The 20,883-nt window shown below is 47.0% G+C and overlaps 1 protein-coding gene across 1 annotated transcript in view; it reads left to right on the top strand.

Moving 5' to 3' along the window:
- Window positions 1-2,301: 2,301 nt before the first annotated feature.
- LOC139264067 (collagen alpha-6(VI) chain-like) overlaps window positions 2,302-20,883 on the top strand; it is a 170,911-nt gene continuing 152,329 nt past the window's right edge. Inside the window, exons 1-3 of the mRNA XM_070880165.1 lie at window positions 2,302-3,384; window positions 8,827-8,868; window positions 19,519-20,139. Coding sequence (XP_070736266.1) covers window positions 3,216-3,384; window positions 8,827-8,868; window positions 19,519-20,139 — 832 coding nt within the window. The 5' untranslated portion in view covers window positions 2,302-3,215. The remainder of the gene's footprint in view (window positions 3,385-8,826; window positions 8,869-19,518; window positions 20,140-20,883) is intronic.

Genomic DNA, 20,883 nt, shown 5'->3' with positions numbered 1-20,883 from the left:
GTTCTGCAGTGCTCCTGTTTCAACTGTTTCTTTCTGGGTTGTTACAGTAAGATAGGTCTCCAAGAAGAGAAGAATTGGTTACATTATGTTTATTGAAGTTTCATTAAAAGGTTTTGTAGAGGGTTCTAAGCTGTCATTATTATGTTATATTTATTATGTTTGAAGCGGCCTAAAGTATTATGTAAGTCAAAGAATTGGGTTGTTGATTATTTGCTGTAGTCCTTTTGCTTCTCTGTAATCATCAATAGTCCCTTCTACTTGGGAGTCACGGGTTATGGAGAGTGGGCAGGGAAGTGGAGTTGAGGCCAGGATCAGATCAGCCATGATCTTATTGAATGGCAGAGCAGGCTCGAGGGGCAAATGGCCTACTCCTGCTCCTATTTCTTATTTTCTTACGTTTTTATGTTCTTATGTACTAATTTTAGCCCATGCGATGCCTTCTGCTGATGTGCTGCATTCTGTCTTCGAGAGTGGACAGGAATATGTGTTAGGCAACCCATGCAATCTACATTGCAAAGGATCATTTTAATTTCCATGGCACATTACTTTCATTCATATGGAGAACGGTGCAAATTTTGAATCATAGGAGATGCTATGGAAACTCTGCTTTGCTCTAAAGACAAATAAAGAGAATAGCAAGGCAGCCATTAGCAAAATAATTCATCTGGAATTGTTTTTCAATGGTCTTTGCTGTTGCCTTCCCCTATCAACATTTTATTGGAGGGAGAAATTACTAAATGTACAAAAGCAAAGTGTGTGGATACTGGAACACTGAAATAAAAGCAGAAATTGCTGGAAATACTCAGCAGATCAGGCAGCATCTAAGGATAGAGAAGCAGAGTTAATATTTCAGGTCAATGTCCCTTCATCATAACTGGGAAAAGTTATTAACGTAAGAGACTTTAAGCAAGTGCAGAGGCAGGGAAAGGAGGGTGGAGGGGTGCGGTGGGGGGGGAAAAGAACAAAAGGGAAGGTGTGTGATCGGGTGGAAGGCAGGAGATTAAATGACAAAAGGGATGATGATGCAAGGAAAGAGAGGTTGGAAATGGGACAAGTAAAGAAACAAAAGAAAGGTTTAGATGAGGTGTAAATAACAAAAGCAGAACCATGACTAGCAACTTCTGTCTGACAAAAGCACACATATATTTGTACTGTCAAAATGGCCACATTGTCTCTGATTGGCTCTCCATCATCACATGATCTATTGCTGATTGGTCCCCTTGGAGGATAAGCCACACCCTGAAGTTTCTCGAGAATGTGTAACTGGAAACGCCCAGCCCAAGTTCTGACTGACTTTGCAAATTGTAATTCAATCCATTTTGACTTCAGAAACCAGAGAGGATAGATCTCCAGCAACCCAGCAAAAACCTCCAAAGTTCCAGCCAAACTCCATTACCCCAGCAGAAGTGCATCCCTCCCTCAGCCGAAGTCCCTTACCCCAGCGCAAGTACTGCCTCCCGCAGCTGTAGTCCCTTACACCAGCGCAAGTGCATGACCTCCTGGCCCGCCGCCCCTGACTGTCCCCAACCCCGAGCCATAGACGCAACATTGTGTGTGGGTCACGGATTGTTAATGGGTTTATTGGATATGAAGTGAATAGTGACCGAGCTTTCTGAGAAATCGGGTGTGGGTGTACAGGGGGTTGGAGAATGTGATCTGTCTTCCCAGAGTTACCTCTCTCCCCTCAAATCCTTTCTCTTGCTTCTCCTCTCTCTCTTCCCCCCCATCCCCCACTGTGTCTCTCACTCTCTCCCCCTCCACCACCCTGTGTCTCTCTCTCCCTGCAGCCTTACCCTCCCCTGTGTCTCTCTCTCCACCCCCGTATATGTCTCTCCCTACCCCCCCGTGGCTCTCTCTCTCTCTCTCTCTCGTCCCCTCCCGCACATGTCTCTTTCACCCGCCGTGTCTCTCTCCAAACGTGTCTCTCTCTCTCTCTCACCCCATGCGTCTCTCTCTCCCCCGCCCCCCCGTGTTTCTCTATCTCTCTCTTCCCCCCCCCCACCACTCTGTGTCTCTATCTCCCCCCGCCAATTACTCTCTCTCTCCCCCCCTGTCCATGTTTCTCTCTCACTCCCCCCCCCTCCCACCCCCGTGTTTCTCTGCCGCCCCCCGTGTCTCTCTGTCTTCCCCCATCCCCCCCGTGTCTCTATCTGCCCCCGCCAATGACTTTCTCTCTCCCCCCCGTCCATGTTTCTCTCTCACTCTGCCACCCCCTGTCACCGTGTCTCTCTACCCCCGCGTCTCTCTCTCTCCGCACCCCCCCCCCCCCCCGCGTCGTGTCTCTACCTCCCCCCGTCAATGACTCTCTCTCTCCCCGCCGTCGATGTTTCTCTCGCACTTCCACCTCCCTCAGCCCGTGTCTCTCTCTCTCTCCCCAGATGCCTCTCCTCCGGCTGCCTCTATCCCGCCGCCTCCTCTCCCCCCGCCGGCTGTTTCCCCACGCTGCCGCTCCCCGCCGCCTCTCTCCCCACGCTGCCGCTCCCCGCTGCCTCTCTCCCCCCGCTGCCTCTCTCCCCACGCTGCCGCTCCCCGCCGCTCTCCCCCCCGCTGCCTCTCTCCCCACGCTGCCGCTCCCCGCCGCCTCTCTCCTCCCGCTGCCTCTCTCCTCCTGCCGCCCCTCTCCGGCCGCTGCCTCTCCCCGCACCGTCTGTTTCCCTACGCTGCCTCTCCCCCACCATCTCTTGCCACCCAGCACCTCAGATGAACAACGTGGTCAATTGCGGGGCCCAGTTCCAGTTCTGGTTTTGGGCGGCCGCCGTCGGGGGCGGAGTCGAGAGAACAGAAAAAGGACAGTACAAATAGATACTCTGCTGACAAAATGGGAGCAGTGGTTATGATCTGAAATTGTTAAACTCAATGTTGAGTCCGGAAGGCTGTAATGTGCCTAATCGAAAGATAAGGTGCTGTTCCTCGAGTTTCCGTTGAGCCTTATTAGAACAGTGTACAAGGCCAAGGACAGAGAGGTCAGAGTAGGAGTGGGATGAAAAATTATAATGACAAGTGCCTGGAAGCTCAGGGTCACACTTGGAGGTGTTCTGCAAAGCTGCTTTTGTTTTCTCCAATGTAGAGGAGACCGTATCGTGAGCAGCGAATATAGTATCCTAACTTGAAAGAAGTACAAGTAAATTACTATTTCACCTGGAAAGAATGTTTGGGGCCCTGGACAGTGGGAAGGGAGGAGGTAAAAGAGCAGGTGTTGCATTTCCTGCGCTTGCATGGGAAGGTGCCGTGGAATGAGGAGGGGGTGTTGGGTGTCGCAGATGGAACGCTCCCTTTGGAATGCGGAAAGGTGGGGGGAAGATGAATTTGATGGTGGCATCACGTTGAAGGTGGCGGAAATGGCAGAGGATGATCTGTTGAATATGAAGGCTGGTGGGATGGAGGGTGAGTACAAGGGAAACCCTATCATGGTTCTGGGAGGGAGGTGAAGGGGTGTGAGCAGAAGTGCGTGAAATGGGATGGACATGGTCGAGGGCCCTGTCAACATCCGTGGAGGTTGAATCCTCGATTGAGGAAAAAGGAGGACAAATCGGAAGCACTAGTAAGGAAGGTGGAGTTATCAGAACAGATACGACGGGGACCGAGAAACTGGGAGAATGGAATAGAGTCCTCACAGGAAACGGGATGGGAGGAAGTGGAATCAAGGTAGCTGTGGGATTCAGCAGGCTGATCGTAAATATTGGTCGACAGACTATTCCCAAAAATAGAGGAAGGGAAGGGAAGCGTCGCAGATGGACTTTACCAAATGTAGTTACGTATTGGCTGATAATCATATGAAGAATGGGTTGTATTTCAGCTGAGCTGTAAAACATGTCACAATAACAAATTTGCTATATGACATATGGGGGCTTGGTTTAATGTCTCATCTTAAAGAGGGCACCTCTGACAGTGCAGCCCTCCCTCAGTGTGGCACTGAGACTGTCAGCCTGGATTATGTGCTCAAATCTCTGGAGTGGGACTTGAATCCATGACTCAAAGGCAAGAATGCTATCACTGAGCCACGGCCGAGACCTTAAGTTGTTGAATTTTGTGTGAAATATGGAAATTTCTGAGATTGTTTTATCTACTTGGCTGAAAAATATTTTTTGACTATATCTTATTATCAGGTCTGTTTGAATCCTGGACACTGATTTTTAACATTAGGATGTTTTTTGACACAAAATGTGAAGTCCATCTAGTCTCTTCTGTTTAATGGGCTCCCTGCCATGTTGTTTATTCTAGTTACTCCCACTTTGTTTAACTGTATGAGATGTTTCATCATTACTGAGCTGCTCCATCAGGGACCGTGGGGGATGGATTTCCTCCAAGCTTCTCCTGCTGCATCGTCCTAATTTCAGCTACACGCATAAACAGAGTTCCACCGAATGTTCGCTGAAATTATGGTGACCGAACAACAGAAGCTCCAAGGAACTTCACCCCTACGTAATTTCAACTGTTGTTAACATAGCAACAGCTTCTTTATGGTTGAGGTCTGATTGTCTCGCCTCTCTGCATTCACCTTGTCAAGCCCCCTCTTTTGATAAGATCTTTTGATAAGATCACCTCTCTCATTCTTCTGAATTCCAATGAGGAGAGGCCCAGCATACTCAACCTTTCCTCATAAGTCAATCCCCTCATCCCCGGAATCAACCGAGTGAACCTTCTCTGAACTGCCTCCAAAGCAAGTATATCGTTTCGTAAATATGAAAGCCAAAACTGCACGCAGGACACCAGGTGTGGCCTCATCAATACTTTATATAGCTGTAGTAAGACTTCACTGCTTTTATACTCCATCCCCTTTGCAATAAAGGCCAAGATACCATTGGCCTTCCTGATCACTTGCTGTATCTGCGCACTATCTTTTGTGTTTCATGCACAAGTACCCCTATGTCATGATGTACTGCGGCACTTTGCAATCTTTCTCCATTTAAATAATAACTTGTTCTTTGATTTTTTTCTGCCAAAGTGCATGACCTCACACTTCCCAACATAAAACTCCATCTGCCAAATTTTTACCCACTCACTTAGCCTGTCTGTGTCCTTTTGCAGATTTTTTGTGTTCTCTGCACATATTGCTTTTCCTCCCATCCTTGTATCATCAGCAAACTTCTCTACATTACACTCAGTCCCTTCTTCCAAGTCATTAATATAACTGTAAATAGTTGAAGTCCCAGCACTAATCACCGTGGCACCCCACTAGTTACTGGTTGCCAACCAGAGAATGAACTATTTATCCCAACTCTCTGTTCTCTGTTTGTTAGCCAATCCTCTATCCATGCTAATATATTACCCTCAACCCCTTGAACTTTTATCTTGTGCAGTAACCTTTTATCTGGCACCTTGTCAAATGCCTTTTGGAAGTCCAAATACACGACAACCACTGGTTCCCCTTTATTCATCCTGTTCATTACATCCTCGAAGAACTCCAGCAAATTTGTCAAACATGACTTCCCCTTCATAAATCCATGCTGATTCTGCCTGACCGAATTTTGTTATTCCAAATGTCCTGCTACTGCTTCTTTAATAATGGACTCCAACATTTTCCCAACCACAGATGTTAGGCTAACTGGTCGATAGTTTCCTGCTTTTTGTTTGCCTCCTTTTTTAAATAGGGGCGTTACATTTGCAGTTTTCCAATCTTCTGGGACCTCCCCAGAATCCAGGGAATTTTGGTAAATTACAACCAATGCATCCACAATCCCCGCCGTTACTTCTCTTAAGACCCTGGGATGCAAGCCATCAGGTCCAGGGGATTTATCTGCCTTTAGTCCCATTATCTTACTGAGTACCACCTCCTTAGTGATTGTGATTGTGTTTAGTTCCTCTCCCCTATAGCCCCTTGACTATCTACTGTCAGAATATTGTTAGTGTCCTCTACTGTGAAGACTGATACAAAATATTTGTTCACAGTTTCTGCCATCTCCATGTTCTCCATTACTAATTCCCCGGTCTCATCCTCTAAGCGACCAACATTTACTTTAGCCACCCTTTTCCTTTTTATACACCGAAAGAAACTCTTACTATCTGTTTTTATATTTTGCGCTAGTTTACTTTCATAGTCTATCTTCCCTTAATCATTTTTTAGTCATTTTCTGCTGGCTTTTAAAAGTTTCCCAGTCTTCTGTCCTCCCACTCGTTTTGGCCACTTTGTATGCCCCTGTTTTTAATTGGATACCATCCTTTACTTCTTTAGTTAGCCACAGATGGCTGTCAGGGGTGCTGTCTTTTGGATGAAATGCTAAACTGAGGTCCTGTCTGCCCTCTCAGGTGAACGTAAAAGATTCCATTGCAATATTTCAAAAACGTGCAGGCTGCTCTCCCCAGTGTCCTGGACAATATTGATTTCTCAACCAACATCATTAAAACAGATTATCTGGTGATTATCACATTGCTCTTTGCTGTGTGCAAATTGGCTGCCACATTACAACAATGACGACACATCAAAAATACTTTATTGGCTGTAAAGTGGTTTGGGACGTCCTGAGGTCATGAAAGGCTCTATATAAATGCACATCTTTCTTTCTTTAAGATTGACTCGTTAGATAGGATTTTCCTTTCTCACCAATTTTTAAACATTCCCACCTGGAAAGCCAACAGAAGTTTTATGAGAGGCTTCATAAATGCGATAACTCTCAGTCTTTCTCCCTCTTCTGGCCCCAAGATTTAGATTTCTGACACCACACTTGGTGCTTTTGCCAAGATGCAGAATTCTGTGCTAATTCTCTTCTTCAAGGGAAGGGTTTCAGATATTTTGAACAGACAAACAAAGCAGTTATATCGACTTGAAACATAAGTTTATACAGTCCAGACTCTTCCATTGGGAATTAGCATGAGGCAGATCCTCGTATTGAGGATGACTGCTTCCACACCAACAAGGGATGAGTTCACAGGTGTTTCAATGAGGGACTTGACATTCTAGGTCCCGAACTACATACTGAAGGGTGTAAGATGCCTGTGCATGGATTCTTTTAACGTGGGGTGGCCGTTGCACACCAGCCACCACACGGGCTTGACAGAGCTAGGTATTGATCCAATGGCAAGGGTTACCAAGACGACTGGAGACCAAGCGCTGCTGCACAGACCTAATGTGCACGCATGCTCCTACTATCCATAGATTGCAATGTGGGCTGGCCCGTGCTGCCCCTGGGCCCTCGTCTCTCCTGGGTCCAAAACCGTCGCCTCTCCTGGGCCCCGATCATGACGCTCCTGGGCCCTGATCTCTCACTGTTTCTCCGTCCCGATCAAAAATGGAGCCATCAGACATAGGACATCAATTAGTCTCCTCTTATCTTGGAGACATCAAATATCGACACTGTTATTTGAAAGATCAAAATATTAAACTCCAGCCTTGTTGAAGGGTTATTAACATCAGCAGAAACAAACAGTTCAGAAGGATGTGAATAACAGCAGCAATAACAGCAGAATCCAAACCCTGCAATCACTTCTGAACTCGCTGGTGTCTCAGCAGGGTGGGTGACTGAGTGAATCCCTTCCCACAGAGCAGGTGAACGGCCTCTCCCCAGTGTGAACTCGCTGGTGTGTCAGCAGATTGGATGAATGAGTGAATCCCTTCCCACACACTGAGCAGGTGAATGGTCTTTCCCCAGTGTGAACTCACTGATTTTTAAGCAAGGAACAGTACTGAGTGAATCCCTTCCCACACATGTCAAAATCTAATGGACTCACTCGATTCCTCAGCACCTGAATATCATCAGCCTTTGAGTGTGGAAGGAGAAATGTTTGCCAATTCTGTCTGTGGGAATAGATTTCAAACATCAGTGTGACTGGAAAAGCACCGATTCACATACACCCAAGTGAGAGTGTTCCAGTGAACTGACTGTGGAAAGAGCTTTAACCAGTTACACAGCCTGAAAAAACATTGCACCATTCATAGCGGGGAGAAACTGTACACGTGTTCTGTGTGTGGACGAGGCTTCAACTGATCATCCAAGCTGGAGAGATACAAGGACACCCACACCATGGAGAAGCCGTGGGAATGTGGGGACTGTGGGAAGGGATTCAATTACCCATCCGAGCTGAAAACTCATCGCTGCAGTCACACCGGGGAGCGGTCGTTCCCCTGCTCCGAGTGTGGGAAGGGATTCACTCAGTCATCCAACCTGCTGACACACCAGCGAGTTCACACTGGGGAGAGACCGTTCATTGGGAATTAAACCTATATATGGCAACGATTCATCTTCCATACAGGGAGGCGATGTTTCCTACTCATGTCACTGCTTGTCTGAGTTTTTCCTTGGTTATCAGTAAGGATTCAAACTTCCCAAGTTCCTCCAAGGTTGTCCACTGATCCACGGTAGTTCCGGAGTTCAGTGCACCTGCTGCCAGGTCATTTACCTCTTGGGCTTGGTGATCCAGATTACCAATGGCCGACAGAACAGAGCAACTGGGCATGTGACTTGACATTCAATCCTCCAGCAACTTAACCTGACGTAAACATTAATCTGAGTTACTGTTTCAGGTTGCATGCCCGCTAACTATCGAATTGATTCATACAAAAAGTCAATTTAATTCCAAAATTCGGTGCAACTCCAGCAGACGCTGGTGGAATATCTCTGTTGACTCCCCTCCCACCCTCTCCTTTGCCCCACTTCCTTTCCCCTTCCCCCTCACTCCTCCCCACCAACCGCACCCCCCCCCCTCCAGCCACCCCCCTCCCCGCTCTATCCTCCTCTCCCTCGGAAGTATTTTTCAAAGTATTTTAGCTTCAACTAGAATATTTTAATCTGATTTATGCCAGTGTTCAAATGTTGTTGAATTTCTTTAAACATGACCCACTTCCATACTGTTCAGCTATCAAATCAATTCTTCACTGTTTTCCCCCTTTAGTAACTTACGAAAGTCAAGAAGAGCACTGGCAGAAACCTGCAGGTGAGACATTAAACATTTTTATTTTTGTTTTTAAAAGTTCTGTAAGAGCCAGAGGGGAAATGAGGAGAATTTCTTTTACACAAGTTGTTGTGATCTAGAATGCACTGCCTCAAAAGGTGATGGAAGCAGATTCAATAGTAACTTTCAAAATGGATTACGATATACACTTGGAAAGGAAATATTTGCAGGCCAAGGAGAAAGAACTGGGGCCATGAGACTAATTGGATAGATCTTTTAATTATTCTTATAAAGAATATTACTACAGTTGGGATAGAAAGGGAGAAAATAATTGACAAACTAACAATGCTAAGAGAGGATAAGACCCAAGGTCCAGATGGTATGTGTTATGTTCATAATAAAGTAATGTAACTGAGTACTGTAGACATGAGTAAGTGTGACCTTAGCTCCTTTATTCAAACTCCAGAGTGTTGGTACAGCATGGGAGGCCTGCTTATATACAGTGCTCCCAAGAGATGCTGGGATCCCTTTGGACTCCAACAGGTGTGCCCTCTGGTGGCGATATGATACAGGTTACTTAGGGTTGCACACATAACATCACTCCCTTCCAAAGTCAATAGTACACTTATTTACAGGGTGAGACGATCTGGGGCTTTTCGCTCCTTTGTCGATCGTCTCGGTACAAATGCAGGTGTGGGTGAGTTGGTTGGTTCTTCGCTGGGCTGCTGGGCAGCTGGCCTTGCTGGGCTGCTGGGGGATGGGGAGTTCAGCTTCGTGATGTCAGTTGCCATTTGTGTATGTGTTGGAGGGTCGAAGTTGGTGGTGTCCTCTTCGGGTTGCTCGTGGCTGTCTGTGAATCGCAGTTTGGTTTGGTCCAAATGCTTTCTGCAAGTTAGTCCATTCACAAGTTTGACCTGAAACACCCAACTCCCTTCTTTGGCTATGACAGTGCCAGCAAGTCATTTGGGACCATGTCCATAGTTGAATACAAATACAGTGTCATTGACTTCAATATCGCGTGACAAGTTTGCGCGATCATGGTACATGCTTTGTTGATGCTGCCTGTCCTCGACATGATCATGGAGATCAGGGTGGACAAGAGAGAGCCTTGTTTTGAGCGCCATTTTCATGAGCAGCTCGTTGGGGGAACCCCGAGGAACGAGTGGGGTCTGGTGCGGGAGCAGGACTTATGATAGGCGGGCCTGCAAAGATCCTTCCGACACACGTTTCAAGCTTTGCTTGATGGTTTGAACTGCCCGTTCTGCGTGGCCATTGGATGTGGTCTTGAATGAGGCAGATGTGACATGCTTGATTCCATTGCGGGTCATGAATTCCTTGAATTCAGCACTGGTGAAGCACGGCCCATTGTCGCTGAGAAGGACATCAGGCAGGCCGTGCGTGGCGAACATGGCTCGTAGGCTTTCGATGGTGGCGATGGACGTGCTTACAGACATTATTACACACTCAATCCATTCTGAATAAGCATCCACAACAACCAAAAACATTTTGCCTAGAAACGGGCCCGCAAAGTCACGGTTTGGAGGGCCATGACCAAAAACTTAGCTCGGTGCATTGCTCAATTGAGAGCAAGTGTTGCATTGGTGCACGCATGACTCCAAATCTGAGTCGAAGCTGGGTCACCACACATGGGATCTGGCTATAGCTTTCATCATTAATATGCCTGGGTGTGTACTGTGTAGGTCGTGTATGAACGTTTCCCTGCCTTTCTTGGGCAAAACCACGCGATTGCCCCACAAAAGTCAGTACACCTGTATGGACATTTCGTCTTTGCGCCACTGGAACGGCTTGATCTCTTCATGCATCTCTGCTGGGACGCTGGACCAGCTACCATGGAGGACACAGTTATTTACAAGGGAGAGTAAAGGATCCTGGCTGGTGCAGGTCCTGATCTGGCGGGCCATAACGGGTGACTTTTCGTTTTCAAATGCATCCATCACCAAGAGCAAGTCTGCAGGCTGTGCCATTTCCACCCCGGTGGTGGGCGATGGTAGCCGACTGAGAGCATCAGCGCAGTTCTCTGTGCCTGGTCTGTGACGGATTACATAATTATATGCAGACAGCGTGAGCGCCCATCTTTGGATGCGGGCAGATGCATTGGTATTAATCCCTTTGCTCTCTGAGGATAGCGATATGAGCAGCTGATGGTCAGTTTCTAGCACAAACTTGAGACCAAATAGATACTGGTGCATTTTCTTCACCCCGTAAACGCATGCCAGAACTTCTTTTTCAATCATGCTGTAGGCCCTTTCGGCCTTGGAGAAACTCCTGGACGCATAAGCGACCGATTGCAATGTTTCCAATTCATTTGCTTGTTGTAACACACATCCGACCCCATATGAAGGTGCATCGCAAGCTAGTATTAAACATTTACATGGGTTATACAGAACAAGCAATTTATTGGAACATAACAGATTTCTGACTTTCTCAAAAGAAGCCTCTTGTGATTTCCCCCATCCCCAGTTATCTCCCTTGCGTGGCAGCACATGTAGGGGTTCGAGCAAGGTGCTTAACCCGGGTAGGAAATTACCAAAATAGTTGAGGAGTCCCAGGGATGACCGCAGCTCCATCACGTTCTGTGGTCTCGGCGCATTCTTGGCGTCGGTGGGTCTGATGCCGTCTGCTGCGATTCTTCTTCCTAAGAACTCGACCTCTGGTGCCAGGAAAACACACTTTGAGCGTTTCAACCTGAATCCCACGTGATCTAGCCGACTTAAAACCTCTTCCAGGTTCTTCAAGTGTTCGATGGTGTCCCAACCTGTGACCAATATATCGTCCTGGAAAACCACATTGCGCGGAACTGACTTTAGGAGGCTCTCCATGTTCCTTTGAAAAATTGCCGCAGCCGATCGAATCCCAAACGGGCATCTATTGTAGATGAACAGACCTTTTTGCGTGTTGATGCAGTGAGGCCTTTCAAAGATTCCGCCAGCTCCTGCGTCATGTAGGCCGAGGTCAGGTCCAACTTGGTGAACGTCTTTCCTCCAGCCAGGGTCACAAATAGGTCGTCTGCCTTGGGTAGCGGGTACTGGTCCTGTCGCAAAAAATGGTTAATCGTTGCTTTATAGTCCCCACAAATTCTGACCGTGCCATCGCCTCGAGAACCGGAACAATCGGACTGGCCCGCTCGTTGAACTCCACCGGGGGCGATGATGCCTTCTCGCTGCAGCCTATCCAGCTCAATTTCCACTTTCTCTCACATCATATATGGCACTGCCTGTGTCTTGTGGTGGATGGGTCGTATACTGGGAACCAAGTGGATCTGCACCTTCGCCCCCGAGAAACTTCCGATGCCTGGCTCAAACAATGGCGGGAACTTGCTCAGAACCACATAAGGCGTCATTGATAGACGAGAATGCTCGGATGTCGTCCCAGTTCCAGTGGATTTTTTGCAGCCAGCTTCTGCCGAACAGTATGGGGCCATTTCCCGGTACAATCCATAGTGGGAGTTCGTGCACTGCTCCATCATAGGAGACTTTTACTGCTGCACTGCCAATTACAAGGATTAGCTCGTTAGTGTAAGTTCTCAGCTTGGTATGAATGGGGCTAAGCTTGGGCCTGTGTGCCTTGTTGCATCGCAGCCTGTCAAAGGTCTTTTTGCTCATGATAGACTGACTCGCATCCATGTCCAGTTTCATGGATACTGGAATTCCATCCAGTTCGAGTTTTAGCATGATCGGTGGACATTTCGTGGTGAAGGTGTGTACCCGTACACTTCTGCCTCCTCGGTTCGAGTCTCTAATTCAGCCTGATCCACCATGGATCGATCCTCCTCTGCAACGTGGTGGTTTGCAGGGTTTGCAGCTCGTCTGCACATTCGCTGGAGGTGTCCCATTGTTCCACAACCATTGCACACATAATGTTTCAAGCGGCATTGATGGGCTCGATGATCACCTCCGCAGCGCCAACAAGGTGTTAACTGCCTCGCATTAACGTTTGATGGCAACTCTGGGTCATCTGAGGCCGGGCAGCTGCAGGCGTGTACGTTCTGCCATATGCATTCCTGCCTGTTACTTTGTGTACAGTACTTGCCGGAACCTCTTTATGCTGCGAAATTTGTTTGTTGTTATCGCTGGTCGACATAAATGCCTGGGTTATCGTTATGGCTTTGCTCAGGTTCGGTGTTTCAACAGTCAATAGTTTGCGAAAGATAACCTCATAGCCAATGCCAAGCAGAATGAAGTCTCTTAGCATTTGCTCAAGGAATCCATCGAATTTGCAATGTCTTGCAAGGCGCCTTAGCTCGGCGATGTCGCTCGCCACTTCCTGGCCTTCAGACTGTTGACATATGTAAAACCGATACCTTGCCATCAGAACGCTTTCCTTCGGATTTAGCTGCTCCCAGACCAGGATACACAGTTCTTCATATAATTTGGTTGTTGGTTTCACTGGAGCTAGAAGATTCTTCATGAGGCCATAGGTTGTTGCCCCACAGGTGGTGGGGAGGATCGCCCTTCGTTTGGCAGCGTTTTCATCCCCTTCCAGCTCGTTGACCACGAAGTATTGGTCGAGTCGCTCCACGAAGGCCTCCCAGTCATTCCCTTCTGAGAATTTCTCCAGGATACCAACAGTACTCTGCATTTTCATGTGATTGTTTGTTATCTCGTCGCCAGTTGCTATGTTCATAATAAAGTAAAGTAACTGAGTAATGTAGACATTAGTGACCATAGCTTCTTTATTCAAACTCCAGAGTGTTGGTACAGCATTGGAAGCCTGCTTATATACAGTGCTCCCAAGGGATGTTGGGATCCCTTGGGACTCCAACAGGTATGCCCTCTGGTGGCGGTATGATACAGGTTACCTCGGGTTGCATACATAACATCATGCACCCACACATACTCAAGGAAACTAGGGTGGAGATAGGAGAGGCACTCGTTCATATATATAAAAGTTCCACAGAAGAGGGGATTGTGCTAGACAACTGTGGATAGCTAATGTTGCTCCTATATTAAGGGAGATAGAACAGAATCTGGGAACTATAGAACAGTCAGCTTACTGTCAGTGGCAGGAAAGATACTGGAATCTAGATTCGAAGAAGTGAGAGGAAGAGCATCTGGAGACAGAAAATATAACAAAAAATAGTCAGTATGGATTCAGAAAGTCAGTGTTCTGCAGCATTGAGGTGCTGTAAACACTGACAAGCACTGCACAAAGATGCATGGCTGCATCCTGGCTCTCCCATGACTTCCTCCATATGCTTATGGAGGCAGTCACAGCATACAGGAAGGTTCTCTTCCCTTCCAATGGGTGGAAGGGACCTCCCCAGGACACCAACGCAGCCTGGTTGCACGTTGCACAGGATGGCACAAGCAACAATGCCTGGTCGCAAAATCATTAGTGCCCTTTTAGTGCCCCTGGGGGTGTTAATGGGAAGTGCAAATTACCCCAATTTCTCCCCTTTTGAAGAGTTTTAAAAGTTTTTTTAAGTATGTTTAAATTTTATTTCAGTATTGTTAGTGTTTTTTCATGTATTGTATTGCATTTTTTTTAAGGTTCAAACTTGGTTTTGGTTACCAGTTAGTCTTCCCCTGTATTTCTACTTTGAGAAGGAACAAGAGGCGGAACAGCAAGCCCCGTGCTGAAATGCCAGGCTCCAGACCCGATCCGCCCCAGTAGCCACATCTCACTGTCTAAAGGCCCACTCCGGGTGACCCCTTCTTAATGCTTGACCTGTGCCTCCCTCACAGAGCAATAACTTGAGTTGTGTCAGCTGTCAGACATCTGCAGGCTCAGCTGATAAAGGAGACCATCAGCTGACTATGATCCGAGACCAGTACCAAATGAGTCTTGCCATCCATCTTGGACATCAAACCCAACTCAGGCCTTGGTGACATGTAGCTGCCCTCCATAACTACCAAGCAGCCCATCTGCCGATCACTCTGCTACTCCTTCATGGAGATGTTTCCCCAACCTGTCCTAAATCATTTTGTCCTTATCCATCAGTGACAGGAACATCTCACTCAAAGCAATCGGACAACATTCTTATTTTTACCCTTGGTGCCTGTTCTTCGACAATGATAGAATGACACAGCACAGAAGAAGACCATTTGGCCCATCGTGCCTGTGCCAGCTCTTTGGCAGAGCTATCCAATTAATCCCACTACCCCACCACCCCCGCTGCCCTTTCTCTGTAGCCCTGCAATTCTTTTTCCCTCTAAGTATTTATCCAATTCCCTTTTGAATGTCACTATTGAATCTGATTCCACCATCCTTTCAGGCAGTGCATCCCAGATGACAACAATTTGCCATGTAAATAAAAGTTTCCTCGTGTCTCCTCTGGTTCTTTTGGGAATCACCTTAAATCTGTGTCCTCTGGTTACCGACCCATCTGCAACTGGAAACAGTTGGGCCGAAATTAGCCCCCGCCAAAAATGGGGCGCACCTCCCATGTTTCGACTGTTTTTACCGCAGAGGTAGATGTGGTGGCCTCTTGCTAGAAATAGGCTCTTTAGCTTTTTTTTTCGAGCGGCCTGCAGGTGGGTCATGAAGGGAGCGGAAGTGCGGCGGTGAACGGAAGTTCGGTAAGTAGAGGGGCAGAAGTTGGGAGCGGGGGAATGTCTGCCGCTGTCGGTCATCAGCACAGCGTAGCACTGATGACATCATCACGCTGGTGCGTCACCACGTCTCTCTCCTTCATTTAAAGGGGAGACCCTCTGTGATTCTTTAAGTTAGGTCCACTGGGCCACCAGGGAGGGTTTGGGCCGTGCCAGCGTCCTGGCACCTAAGATGGGGTGCCAAGCTGCCTGTTGGCGGCCCGGCCGAACCCGGGGGCATGATTGCTGGCCCGACATGGCAGTTGGCAGACAAGATAAAAGATGGTGGCAGCGGCAGTAAATCCTCCCCTTTAATGGCAGCCGCACTGGCATTTTAGAAGCACTCCAAGCACAGTGCACTGACAGAAAAAGCTGTCTGTGGTACCGAGCGGCGGGAGCAAGATTTTCTGCGAGGTATTTCGGGTTCGGGGGAACATCAGCGGTGTGTGCTCTGATGACACACTTAGGACGGATCAGCAGCAGAAGAGCGGTAGGGGGTGGGGGGAGCAGGTCACCACCGGGATAACGCAGGAGTGGAATGTTTAAAATGGTGGCCATTACACAAAAATCAGCGGCCATTTCACTCCACAGCGTGGCCAGTAACAGGCCTTAAGGGAAGAGGCGATTTTTGCCCCAAGTCTCCTTATCTACTCTATTAAAACCGTTCATGATTTTGAACATCTCCATCAAATCTCTTCTCAACTCTATCTGCTCTAAGGAGAATAACCCCAGCTTCTCCAGTCACTCCACATAATCATGAAGGGAATCAAATGTTATTTCCAAACAAGGTTTTATTAATACATTGAAATTTTCTTCCCTTTTGGTCCTGTTCCATGGATCCTAATATATGTCAAGAAGTGCCTAGAAATGGCCTGAAAACACTTGCCTGATCATGTGGGCCGAGTCTAAAAGGTGCACCTCAAGACCCCATGCCTGGCCCTCCCTCTCCCAAGGTTTCCTGGATGTCCTGAGGACTCTGTGTCCAGTGCACAGATCTGCTGCAAAAAAGAGCAGTGTCCTTCCCTGACTCCTTAATGAAGCTCTCTCCTGCTTTAGGTAGGAGCTTCCAACTCCCAACTGCAACAGGGCCAAAATTAGGCAACATTCTGTACTAGTTGCTGGCCTTTTTTACACTTTTTTAATGGCAATTTACCTCCACCTTCATCACCTCCTAAAGGCTGACTTCATGCTGGAACATGAGGGGCAATTTCACAGGGATTGCAGATTCGAGATAGAGCTCAAAGCCAATAAAGTATTTTTGAATGTAGTTTTGAATAGAGTGGGGCTTGAATCCATGACCTTTGGACTGTGAGGCAAGAGTACTACCATCGAGCCATGGCTATGGTCTGTAATTTAATATTATGCAATATAGATAATGCTGCTCATATTTGGGAAATAATAATTATTCATTCGTAATTTTTTTTATTCGTTCCTGGGGTGTGGGCGTCGCTGGCAAGACCAGCATTTATTGCCCATCCCTAATTGCCCTTGAGACGGTGGTGGTGAGCTGCCTTTTTGAACCGCTGCAGTCCTTGTGGTGAAATACTGATAGTGTTGTTTAAATATTTAGCATTTCCATACTAATTCTCTTATTTGAATTTGCAGAACCGGATGCTTATGTGGAATTCCTGGTTGAAGGGTTTCAAGATATGCATGCATTTAAGCAGAAACAGATTTTTATTATGGGAATCATTAGCCAGATGAATGTTGGACTGGATAAATACAGAATTGGACTTGCTCGGTTTCATAGGGATGAATAAACTTAGGGGCCGAAATTACCCCGCACCCCATTATAACGCGGTAATCTTCCATGGCCGGGACATTTATTGCCCAGCTCGGAAGTTCCACCCCCACCGCGGACTTCGGTCATTCCGCCCCTCAATGGCACACCAGGGCCCAGCACCCTGCCGGCAACATCAGCGCTATGCAGATGCTCCGCGTAGCGCTGATGTGGCAGAACACCCTAGCCCTTCACGTAAAGGGGAGGGCAGCTGAACGCTCTGCAGTCCCCTTGGCGGCTGCCACTGGGCCACCAGGGACACCCTCAAAAGGGCCAACAGCCCGGAACCGATAACGGAGCGCCGGGCTGCAGGATGGCGGCCCGGATGAGGCGAGGGCCACAATTGTCGGGCCGACAGAAGAGAAGTTGCCCCATGACCTGCGAAGCTGGCTGTGACATCGGCCGGTGCCATTCTCACCACCCGCGGGGCAATTTCCCCCATGGGGAGCAAAGGGGCAGGTCGGTGTGAGGTCGGAATGCCGTGCGTACACCAGCTTGGGGCGCAAATCGCTGGGTGCAGCACTACTGGCACAGCGCCCCCCTCAAACCTCTGAGCCAATTTCCCCAGAGGCACTATCCACATCTTCCCCGAGGTGATAACCTCATTATGCCCCATTAGCATACTCCAAGGGCACTAATGGGGCTATAAAAAGGGCAATTTTGCCCCCTGACTTCTTACAGAATAGTTTTGTAAATAAGAAGGAAGTGTTAAATCACGTCAAGAAGAGTTTCAACTTTCAGACTGGTAAGTGTCACTGGGCACGCAATATGCCATTGACAAGCTGAACACAGCCGACTTCATTCCACTGGCTGTAAGTCAAAAGTATGAAGGCATTTCCCAGATTACAGTAATAATTACTAAAGCATCATCACAGGCTAGCGTTAAAACACATTTTGAAGCTTTGATCAAAAATAGCGTGATAGTTAACTCCATCGTTGTATCGGAATCAGAGTTCCATCAGCTGCAAGTAGGAATTGATTCCTCATCGTTCCCACTTATTTTCCAAAGTAGTTACTTGAATAATCTGTACCAGTATTCAGATAATGTGGTTCACGCAATACAAGGTATAGCTAAACGAGAGACCAAGTTTAAACAACCAGCAAGTAAAACCCTAATCTATGTTCTTTGAAAAATGAGTTCTGTTTTCCCCATGCGAGAGTCCCAATCTTTGTTTTGCTCTCTCTAACATTTTTTAAAAGTTTGAATTTTAGGAGCTTACTCACTTCCTTGTTCGCTGTCTGTGAGAATTCTGTGTTTTGATTGGCTGCTTAGACAGCCTATTAACATCACAATAATTCACACAAGGGGATCCCCAATATACTTTGTTGATTTGAATTAAAGGTCAGAAAACCCGAAGTTCTCGACACAGGGATTGTGAGATTATTGTGCAAAGCATACTTCGAGGCCCATCGTATCCAAAGGAATTTCTATCCATAAGTGGCAGTAACTTAGCCATCATAGTAAGCGGCCAATTGGCTGGTCCATTCTCTTTGGGGTAAAGGTGGCTGCAAGCTGCCAGGGAACTTTTTGAACAGATTCAACCCTCTGTAGCAGGCTCGCTAATCTGTTACCTGAGCCACAATACTCCAGGGCACCACTGCTGATTGACCAGTCAGCCTTGCTCGCTGATGGAGCCTCCAAGAGTAGGCCTGTCACTGGGACTGGGATTGCTGCTGCTCAGCTGCTGATAATCCTGCAGGTCAATGCTCTAATGGTTGGACAAGCAACGGGAAGCTTATCGTCGTTTTGTGCGTGCCAAAGTTCACGGAGGCATTTTCCTCCCTCAATCTTCCCCCACTCCGTCTTTCCTTCGCTGTAAACCACTTGCCTGTCTTGCTACATCACACAGATATGTACAGATGAGGGAGGCCCATTCAACCCTTCTTGCTCACCCTTCCATAGAAATCCATGATCTCCCCAATACAGCCTCTTGAATAACTCCAGAGATTAATCTTTTACAATAAAATTTAGAATCTAATATCCACAATAAGGTCCCTGTCACTCATTTTCAAGGATTTTTAACCATTCCTTGTAATTTGGTCCTCGGCAATCAGCCTTGTGGCCTTTGCAAAGCTTCCAAGGTTGGCTGGTTCCTTAGTTCCTCAACAACAAGTACGGAATATAATCTCCAAGGAAGAAGAGAAATATCAAAGCTTTGGAAGTGGTGCAGAGAGGAGTCACAAGGCTGATTCTCACCATCATAGGCCAGAGTAATGGGGGGTGGGTTCGAAAAACTTGGACATGTGGAAAAGTTATTTTGATATCAGAGAACATTTTTTTTTATTGCATTTAGGTCTCTTTCTGAAAAACGAGTCTTCATTACATCTCACCAGTTTACAATGTTGTGTTTTTTTTTACAGTGTGCCTGTCGGCCTTAGTTGCTGATATTGTTTACCTTGTGGATGAATCTGGCAGCATTGGCGAAGCAAACTTTCAACTGGTCCGTAATTTTTTGGTCAATGTTACCAACGCATTGACTGTAAGCTCAGAAAAAGTGCGACTCGGTTTGATTCAGTACAGTACTGATCCTACACCAGTGTTTTACCTTAACACATTTCAAAACAAGACTGATATCCTTGACCGTATACAAACAACACCTTATAGGGGTGGAGGGACATCTACTGGGGCTGCCATTGATTACATGATGCACAATTACTTTATAGAAAGTAACGGTAGTAGAAGAAAGGTTGGAATTCCTCAGATTGCTGTGGTGATCACTGATGGCCAATCCCAGGATGATGTGAAGATTCCAGCCCGTGCCCTCCGACATGCTGGTGTCATTGTGTATGCTATTGGAATCAAAGATGCCGTTGAAAGTGAACTCCGAAATATTGCCTCATACCCTCCGGAAAATTACATTTTAACTATTGATGACTTTGAGCAATTGAAGACACAAGAAACTCTAATCCAGAAGACGATTTGCAATGAGATCATACAAACGATCTCAGTTAACACACGGAAAGCAGAACTTCTTGAGCAAGGTGAGACTTTTAAAATACAAATTGGTGAAATCCAAATAAATTTGTTAATCATAGAATCATAGAAATTTACAGCTTGGGAGGAGGCCGTTTCGGCCTATTGGGTCCTCAACAGCCGACCAAGAGCTATCCAGCCTATTCTCATTTTCCAGCTCTTGGTCAGCAGCCCTGTAGGTTACGGCACTTTAAGTGCACATCCAAGTATCTTTTAAAAATGGTGAGGGTTTCTGCCTCTACCACCCTTTTAGGCAGTGAGTTGCAGACCCCCATCACCCTCTGGGTGAAGAAATTTCCCCTCAAATCTCCTCTAAACCTCCTCCCAATTACTTTAAATCTATGCCCACTGGTTGTTGGCCCCTTTCCCAAGGGAAAGAGATTCTTCCTATCCATTATATCCAGGCCCCTCATAATTTTATACCCCTCAATCAGGTCTCCCCTAAGCCTCCTCTGTTCCAAAGAAAACAGACCCAGCCTCTCCAATCTTTCCTCATTGCCAATATTCTCCGGCCCAGGCAACATTCTTGTAAATCTCCTCTGCACCCTTTCCAGTGCAATCACATCTTTCCTGTAATGTGGTGGCCAGAACTGCACACAGTACTCCAGCTGCAGCCTAACCAGTATTTTATACAGTTCAAGTAAAACCTCCTTGCTCTTATATTCCATGCCTTAACTAATAAATCGATTTATTTGAAGATCCAATAACATTCACATTTAATGGGTTCAACTTCAAACATTTTCCTCTTTGGC

This window comes from Pristiophorus japonicus, chromosome 5, assembly GCF_044704955.1.
Source record: "Pristiophorus japonicus isolate sPriJap1 chromosome 5, sPriJap1.hap1, whole genome shotgun sequence".
Classification (NCBI taxonomy): domain Eukaryota; kingdom Metazoa; phylum Chordata; class Chondrichthyes; family Pristiophoridae; genus Pristiophorus; species Pristiophorus japonicus.
This window is presented reverse-complemented; position numbering and strand designations above follow the sequence as displayed.